Source organism: Anser cygnoides, chromosome 2 (genome assembly GCF_040182565.1).
Source record: "Anser cygnoides isolate HZ-2024a breed goose chromosome 2, Taihu_goose_T2T_genome, whole genome shotgun sequence".
NCBI lineage: Eukaryota > Metazoa > Chordata > Aves > Anseriformes > Anatidae > Anser > Anser cygnoides.
In genome coordinates this window covers 46,538,111-46,546,488 of record NC_089874.1, presented here as the reverse complement: position 1 = coordinate 46,546,488, position 8,378 = coordinate 46,538,111, and the positions used below count along the sequence as shown (strand labels likewise).

Here is an 8,378-nt window from a genome sequence, read left to right as displayed (position 1 = left end):
ACTGAGCTGCTCCTGCCTGGTTTATGCTCCAGATTGGCAGCCTGAAGGAGTGACCCACGACAGTTTACAACGAAAGAAGTGTAGGTAAGGGATGGTCACTGAGTGGGAACGCTCACGGCCAGTCTGAGAGATCTCGCCTAACTTCAGATCACTCCAAAGCCATTGCAGGATGCTGTACCAAAGACATGTGGCCTTCACCAAAACCAGCCTTACCTGATAGTCTTCCAGACCAAGTAGATTTAGCAGCAGATTGCAAATGATAGGAAAAGAGTAGTCCATTTGACAGGTGTTTTGCTTAGAAATACCTTTATTTTATAAAGCCACAGTTTGTTCTGTAAAGTTTTACCACACTTATAAAAAAGGGGTTGACAATTTGAGGGAAAAAAAAGAAAAGCTGAAAACATTTCTTGTAATTCAGGGTTACACAAAGGTTATATTTATAATATATATATTTATTTATAATTTGGAGACAGTAGAGATGAAACTGCAACACGAGGGCAGCTGCGGGGTCATATTTCAGAGACTTGCTCATGTCCTACAAATAGCGTTTCCTGACAGAAGGGGTTCACGAGGACCATCCCACTGTCGCGGTAGTCGCCGTTGGCGGGGGAGCGCGGCTCGGAGAGGTGGTCCTAGGAGAAAGGCAGAGCAGCAGCGTGAGTGCTTCACATCCCCTCACCCTCCCGAGCACACACGGCAGTCCACTGCTGTGTGTGAAGGCAAATGAGAAAGGGACTACTTTTGTCCCTGGGGCATTTGGTCCCATCCCTCGGAAAATGCCTGAATTCTGGGGGGCCCCAGCTGCTGGGAGCCAACTTCAGCGAACCGGTTTGGTCCCTCTTCAGGCAGCAGGAGCCGTGAGTGAAGATAATCACTCATAGCTCTGATAATCCTCTTTTTCTCTGATAAGCCTCAATTCCGCTGATAATCAGGATGATTTTTTTTTCTCAGTATGGGGACCCAGAAATCAGACACATCAAACCTTAGGTCCCTTAGCAGAATTTGAGCTTTAACATTTCTTTTTTTCACTTACATGACATATTGCAACAGTTTTCTGTCTGTCAGCTGGGCTCGACTCATGAAAGATGCATTTGCAGCTTCTTTTTAAGGTCAGAAAACCAAATATATGGTTCCAAGCTACCTGAGCATGTCCCAGTTCAGTAACGTTCAGATCAGTTTTAACAGACTGACACGGCAGCTTTTAGAGACAATGTGAACAGTGCTGTCATGTGAAAGCAGTTTCGTGGTAAGTCAGGATCCTGCTTTTAGCTTGAGCAACACAATTGCCAGGAAAGTGGAGTTAATGAAGCAATCGTGAGTGCTCATCTAGGCACATCTCAGAGATTCCTTTCTGAACAATTTTTTTTTTTTTTCATTTAATGAGATGAGTTAATCAGTCAGCTGATCTCTTGAAAATCACTTTAACATAAGCCCAAATTCTTCACTGGTTCTAGGTTTTAAAAACTTTTGAACTAAGCTAAATTATTCCCCTCCATCTCTGAGGGCAGCTATATTTCTATCAGTAGGAAAATCTGCCCATATATGAATAATATACCACTGAACCTGTCAGATCTCTTCAGTAGAGGCTGATGGCACACACCAGCACTACACGCTCCCATATGCTGTTGTTTTTGATTGCTTCTGTACTGGGAGCACTCACCCCCTGAACTGCTATATGAGAAACTATAGGCTTACTTATTATTTATTATTTATCTCATAATACACTTGTTGGATTGTAGATGAGGCTTTTAAAAAAACTGTTTCCCTGAATATGTGTAGGAATTTTAAGGCTTTATTAATATCACTTCCTCTCCCCTTCTCCCAGCATGGCTTCAGTGACAGTTTTCAGGCACTAATTATGCAAGTGAGGTACCTCTGATGTCTCCAGGGACTGGATCTCTCTCGGTAACTCTACAGCATGCCTGTTGAAGTAGTCCATGGTAATAGCATTATTCCAATAGCTCAGATTGTTTTCTGGGTTAGATGTCTTTTTCTTCCTCCTCATGCAGCAGACTGTCAGCAGAACTGCTGTCAATAGAAACATGCCATAAAATTGGTTATTTCCTTGCAGTAAGGACTCCTCAGTAATGGGGATTTGGTATTTAAGTTACTTAAGGATAGAGCTGGTGACCTTCATTCATACAATTCACCCTCAGTTAGATCCAGCTCCCATCTAACAGAAACCACACAATTAAATCAGAACCTGCCCCCAAGCAGATGAGACTTCAGGACTGGCAGGATATGCAGTTTTTTCTTTCTTTTTGATGTGAGTCTATAGTCTGCATAATGTGGCTGTCTGGCTAACGAAAAGGCTCTGGTGTTGTAACTGATGGCATTTAACACCTTGCTAGGTATTTATAGTACCCTCTAGGACAGGGGACACTCCACAAGGACTGCAGAGGGTGCCTCTGTGCAGATCTTTTCTGCTTCTGGCTTGTTCAGACACTGCAATCATGAGTACGCTAGCAAGTGGGCAGTGAGAGACACTGGCACTAGGCTCAAATCCCAGCACTAGGCTGCCAATCCCTGCCCCGTCACCTCACATTCATAACTTGGCTTCTGGGTACTTTGTGGCCATGCTCCAAAATGTCAGAGACCAGCTACAGGAACAGAAGGGATCCTGAGCAGGAAGAGACAGAGACTGAGGAGGGGTGGAGGACCCACTCCAGCACCTGTCTAGTGTAGCTTACATTTCCAGGGCAGTACTGACCCAACTCAACCAGAGCTGGGGTTTTCCTGCCTGCCTACATCAGCCACAACAGGATGTGGCATCTATCGGTAAGAAAAATGGAGCATAATCTGGTCCCTACACTTGCCTGGGCATTGGTGATGTCTGAGCCTGGCTCCTTTTCTCTGTGGAGCACATTTAAGTTTCTTCAAGTCAAAATATTCGAGCTTAAGGTAGAGCAATCGAGCAAAACTAAGTGACCAGAATGAAACTTGTTGCTGTAACTGTCCGTCTGGCCTTAAGGCCATGGATACCCGCCGGCTGCAGTGATGCTGGAAGAACGCTTCCCCAGCAGGCGGGCTGAACACAAAGATGCTGGAATGTTATTTTCTGGAATTGCTTTCAGTTTAGTCATCTCCGTTGCAACTCAGATTTGTAATCTTGGTGATTTTCTGAAAGCTAGGCAAACCTGTTGTAACAAACATACTGCTCCCCTCTGGTCCTTGCTCAGGCAGAATTTGAGGTGCATACAAGCTTTTATTCAGAGGAGTAATGTGTAAGATCCGTGTGCTTATTTTATATCTGTGGAATTAATTGAACATTTGTGCTTGTAATCTATCTAATTTATACAGACAGGTAGCCGGGTACGTATTTACTTTGATTTGTACCTGTGAAATAGTGAATGCCCTGCTATAAATTCACTCCATAATTTCTTAACCTCTCATGACAGAAAAGAAGTGAGAAAATATTCATGAAGCAGGAAAATATATTATTTTCTCAGCTAAGCTAAAATTATTTATTAGAATTACAGCCTAGAAGAAAGAAAAGACTGCAGAGAGGTCAAAGCCACTTTGTATGTCTTGACAAACATTGCAGCTACCCAGACGCCATGGATCTAATTTCTTAACCCATCTACTCACATAAAATGGCAATATGAAAGTGCAAGGCTAGAGCTCTATTTAAAACAAAAGAAAAAGCTCCTAAGAAAAAAAATGTAATGGGTTTGAGTTAGGCAGTTTATGTCTCATTCAAAGGGAAAGGTGAGCTTATGCTATAAATCGTCTTATGAAACTAATGGAAAAACCTCCTGCACATTAAAAAAAAAAAAAAAAGGCCAGCCATTATCAAACTTTCTATTATCCAGTCTTAGACTCACCTTGCTTCAGCCTTTCTATCACCAATAACCCGACTGCCAGGGTTGTAATTTGCTGGTGGCCCAGCAGCACAGCTGGTGCTGCCGAGCCCTCATGCAGGCCACCCCGTCAGTGCCAGCAGGCCCGCTCTGCCTGCGGAGGCTGCGTCTTCACCCCTTCCTTTGCTGGAGCCCAGGAGGCTGTGCCATGTCCCAGTCAAGCCTGAAGGCTTGTTAAGATCAGCACGTAAAGCAGGACATACATTTAGTCCTCCCACCGCTGGTGAGCGCAGGTAGAGCCAGCAAACCTTTGAGCTTGTTGGTGCTCCAGCAACAAGCGCTCTCTGAGACGCACGGCGTTTCTGAAGTTGCCTGAGGAGACGAGGGCCCCAGGAAAGCCAACTCTACCTCAGTGCAAATATTTTGAAAGCCTGAGGTTTTACAGCTTATAAAATGTGGCTGCTGACAGGGAAGTATCGGATTTGGGTTTTAGGAGCTGCAAAGCCTGACACTAAGTTGAGGGAGATCTCTGCTTCTTCCAGCAGGAGATGTCCTTGCTACGTGAAGATATGTTGGCCATATAACAGTAATGTTCCCTCCCTTAATTAGGCTCTTGGCCTCCAACCTTAGCACACAAATGAGCAAATGGATGAAAGACTGTGGAAAATGAGTTCCTGAGCTTCTTCGAATATAACATATTTTAGCAGAAGGCTGCCTGCCTAAGCTGCCTCGATTCAAAGCAGAGACCTGATTTAAGAGGGATAGAGAGGACAGCAGGGCTGGAAATGGGGCATTCCTCTTCATTTAATATTAACTAACCTTCTCGGGGCTTATTTTAGTGAAATTAATGTAGCTAACAATAGGACCTCTTGCTCCCAGAACAATACTAGGAGTGGGGTACAGCTTTACTTATAATCTTGGATATCTGTTCACTCCCATGGTTAATATTGTGCCTGTTACAGAAAACCTCTTTCCACACAGACAGATGTGATGGTCAGCTAGGACATGTTTAAGTGGATGACACACAGAGGGCAGAGATGGTTTGGACGGGTGAAATGGCAGTAACAAGTGCAACAAAACAGAACAGAGCAAGGCCAGAAAAAAGGCTAACTCTCCTCTCATTTTCTAACACTCACCCAGATCCTTTCTGGGAGTCAGGGAAGCTAAACTAACTTTTTGCTGCGGCTGCTCCATTTTGCAGTTAATAATACCAAGTGCCATGAGAAGGGCACTTCGGTGATGTCCCTGGGTCAGCTTAAAGCTAGAGATGTTAGGAAACATCCGGAATTTTGTACAGAAGCATTTTGAATACGTGTCCATTGACCTGCTGCTGTTCTGGAGAGAGAAATGTCAACGTGCACATTCAGGGACTGAGAGCTGCTGGTGCGCTCCAGCTCTGACACCGGCTTCTTTCTGGCCCTCAGGCAAATCACATGAGCATTGTCTGATCCCCCACCTCTGAAACGGGACACAATACATACCACAAACAGGAGACACAGGATTCTCACGCATTTATAGTTCTCTAGGCTGGTGGAAATACGTCAGTCATCTACTCTTAGCTGCCCACCACCTGCACACACAGAGCTACACCTGGTAACTTTGGTCCCCTGCCCATGAGCTCTATGTCAGCGGATGACACAGGAAAACATCCAGCTTGGTTTAAGGACTCGGAGTGACTGGATTTCCGTTGCATTCCCAGGAAGTTTGTTCAATATTTAATACCCATCATGGGGACATGTTTACATCTCGCTTGTGTGCTGAAAACCTCCAGCTTCAGCCCCACTTCCTCAATTTCCTTTTGCCTTTTTTTGTTTTATTAAAAGCGTCCACTACACCATCAGAAATTAAATGTGGGATTCAACCTTTTCTTGGACCACATACTTACACAAGTGGAGTTACGCTGAATTTCTCAGCTCTAGAATCATTCACATGGCTCCTTCCTAATCTTTTTTTTTTTTTTTTAAACATAAACCACCAGGATTATACACCATATTCAATACCAGCCTCATAAAGGCAGTGTGATGAGATCATACCAACTCCCTACAGTTATCTGATAGTCTTCTGTCTATTCTTTCATCTCACTTAAATATATTACCATTCTTATACAGCTATAAGCTCCACTCACTCTCCAGCTCCCACATAAAACACAATTGAATGCTGGAAGTTAAAAGTCAGGAAATATTCAGACTGCAGGATGTTAATTTATTTCTCCCTGTGCCTGTAGATCATAAAATGAACAGTTTCTAGACAACCCTTGCCTTAAAGGCTAAAATAACGGTTTATCCATTTTTCTTTCCTTTTTCCTCATTTACTAAGGCTGTGTATCTTATTTGCCCATCATTAAACACCACTGTAAGAGCGTGCCTGTCACTTGGGCTGTCTGTGGCAGTACAGCCTTAGCTGTGTTGCAGGTACCACGACGGGGTTTGTTATTGACCACAGCTGCTTCCACCTGGAGACAGGAGGCTCTTCTCGAGCTCCATCTGAGCTCACCCCTGGGGATGAGACTCAGGGCCTGGGATCGCTCTCTCTGCAGCCCAGGAGGCAAACATCTGCAGGTTTTGCGACGGAGAAAGTGGGTGAGATAATTTTGGAAAGTGTCCCAATGCATGAAATGTGAGCTGAGCGGGGTTAGGTCCAAGGCAGTTCTTCATCTATTCTCTGAGTTCTGCTGACGTTTCCCTCTGAGGCTCAGCCTTCCCCTCACGTTTTCTCACGTCAGCAGAACTGCCTGAACGAATTCACTTCTGCGCTTCTGATTTGCAAGTTTCCGTTCTTCAATGTTTTATCATGTCAGTCTGTAACTACAGAGCTGTAAGTACTGAGAGCCCAAGGATCGGGCCTGTGAGTTTTACAATGAGTTCATACTGTGTCTTGTTCTGCATTGCAGCCAGGTGTGCAAGACGCGTGTGCGCACACACACACACAGTAAAATGTTCAAGGCTGCCTAAAGGACACAGCAAAAACAACTGGAACTGTGACATGCAGAAAATACTGATATCAGTGTTATATACTACTTTGCTTTTTTGGGAATGTAGTGATACAGAATCCTTCATTTTTGCAGCCTTCAAGTGGAGTAAGCAACATTATCCCCATTATTCATACCACAAAACTGCAGTACCAAAAGGTGCGATGATTTCCCCAGATTCACACAGCAGATGTGGCTCGTGCGTTCCTATTCAAAGCACTACTTTTCTGGCTAGAATTTGAAGGCTTTTCAGTAGGACTCAGAAACCTACGCATCCTTAAAAAATAAGTACTATGAGGACTGGGAAGCTAAATCCCATCTCTCATTTCAGCAGGTGAGCTCCTGAGGCGCAGGTCTCCAGGCTAAGCTCCAGCCACCGAGCCATGCCACCAGCATGGCTGGCAGGGGCTGCCAGTCCTCCGCGTGGGTCAAATGCATGGTGGTGTGTGTTCCTTTCCAAGGATTTTGGGCAGCAGGGGCTGAGCTGTGCCCAGAAGCACCCTGGCAAGGAAGGGTTTTCCAGCCTTGTCACCACCCTGTTGCAGGGAAGGGATTATAGCCCCTTTGGCACCTTTTGGGGAAAGGCACAAAGACATGAGGAAATGGTCTCAAGTTGCACCAGGGGAGGTTTACATTGTACATCAGGAAGAATTTCTTCATGGAGAGCACGGTCAGGCATTGGAACGGGCTGCCCAGGGAAGTGGTGGAGCCCCCATCCCTGCAGGTATTTAAGAGACGTGTGGATGTGGCACTGAGGGACATGGTTTAGTGGTGGGACTCAGTAGGTCAGGTTGGTGGCTGGACTTGGTGATCTTGAAGGTCTTTTCCGTCTTTCCATAGATGATTTTATGATTCTGTGACTCCTGGCAGAAGAGAGATGTGCTGGCATCTGCACAGCTCTGCACGGGCTCTGGAAGCAGCTGGGATGCCTGTGGGCTGGCTCAGGGGCACTCCTCATTAACAGGAGGAGGGAGCTCAGTTAATTAGATTCCTGTGGCTCTGCAGCCATGAGCAGGCTCTGGCTGCCTCCTCACACCTCCTTCCCCTTCTCTCTCGGGTGCACTGGTACCTCCCCTGCCTAAGGGCTGCCTGTCCTCCGGTGCAGGGGGCTCACCCTTTCTCACAGGTGTCTCAGCACGCGGCTCAGGGCTTGCTGCCCTCCCTCCAGGGGTCTGGCCAGCTTCCTTCAGTGTGCCAGCAGCTCCAGGACAGCCTCCAGGGGGGTCCTGCCCCCCCAGGGCAGCAATAACCTCCCTGACAGGAGTCCTCAGCGATTTGCTCTGTGGCTTGCTTCCCTCCTAATGCAGCTCAGGTACTCAACAGCATGGAGCCAAGTCTCAGTGCCCTGGTTACCTCCACCCTGCAGCATCCCAAGGCAGGAGAGGGCAGTGTTTGCTCAGCCCACGCTCACCGCAGCTGCGAGAACCCGATGAAAACATTTCCATCCCTTGAAGACAAAATGAAATGCAAAGGGCTGTGCTCTTCATCCACCTCCTAGCATCGCTGCCCGCAGAGCAGAAGCGATGAGCGCTTGCCAGCGCGGGGCCTTCTGCCTTCAGCTGCGAGTGCCTTTGCCCTGGAGGTGGCGGCAGTCCCCTTCGGCACCGCAC

At 46.4% G+C, this 8,378-nt stretch overlaps 1 protein-coding gene across 6 annotated transcripts in view; it reads right to left on the bottom strand.

Moving 5' to 3' along the window:
* Positions 1-273: 273 nt before the first annotated feature.
* Positions 274-8,378, bottom strand: part of TMEM108 (transmembrane protein 108) — a 154,362-nt gene continuing 146,257 nt past the window's right edge. For 3 of the 6 annotated variants that reach the window (XM_013184803.3, XM_013184807.3, XM_066991987.1), the window contains 2 exons: positions 1,874-2,028; positions 277-632 (listed from right to left, as the gene is read on the bottom strand). In XM_013184803.3, coding sequence (XP_013040257.3) covers positions 510-632; positions 1,874-2,028 — 278 coding nt within the window. In that variant the 3' untranslated portion in view covers positions 277-509. Of the gene's footprint in view, positions 633-1,873; positions 2,029-8,378 lie in introns of all 6 variants that reach the window. The other 3 variants (XM_066991986.1, XM_066991984.1, XM_066991985.1) reach the window with 2 other exon arrangements.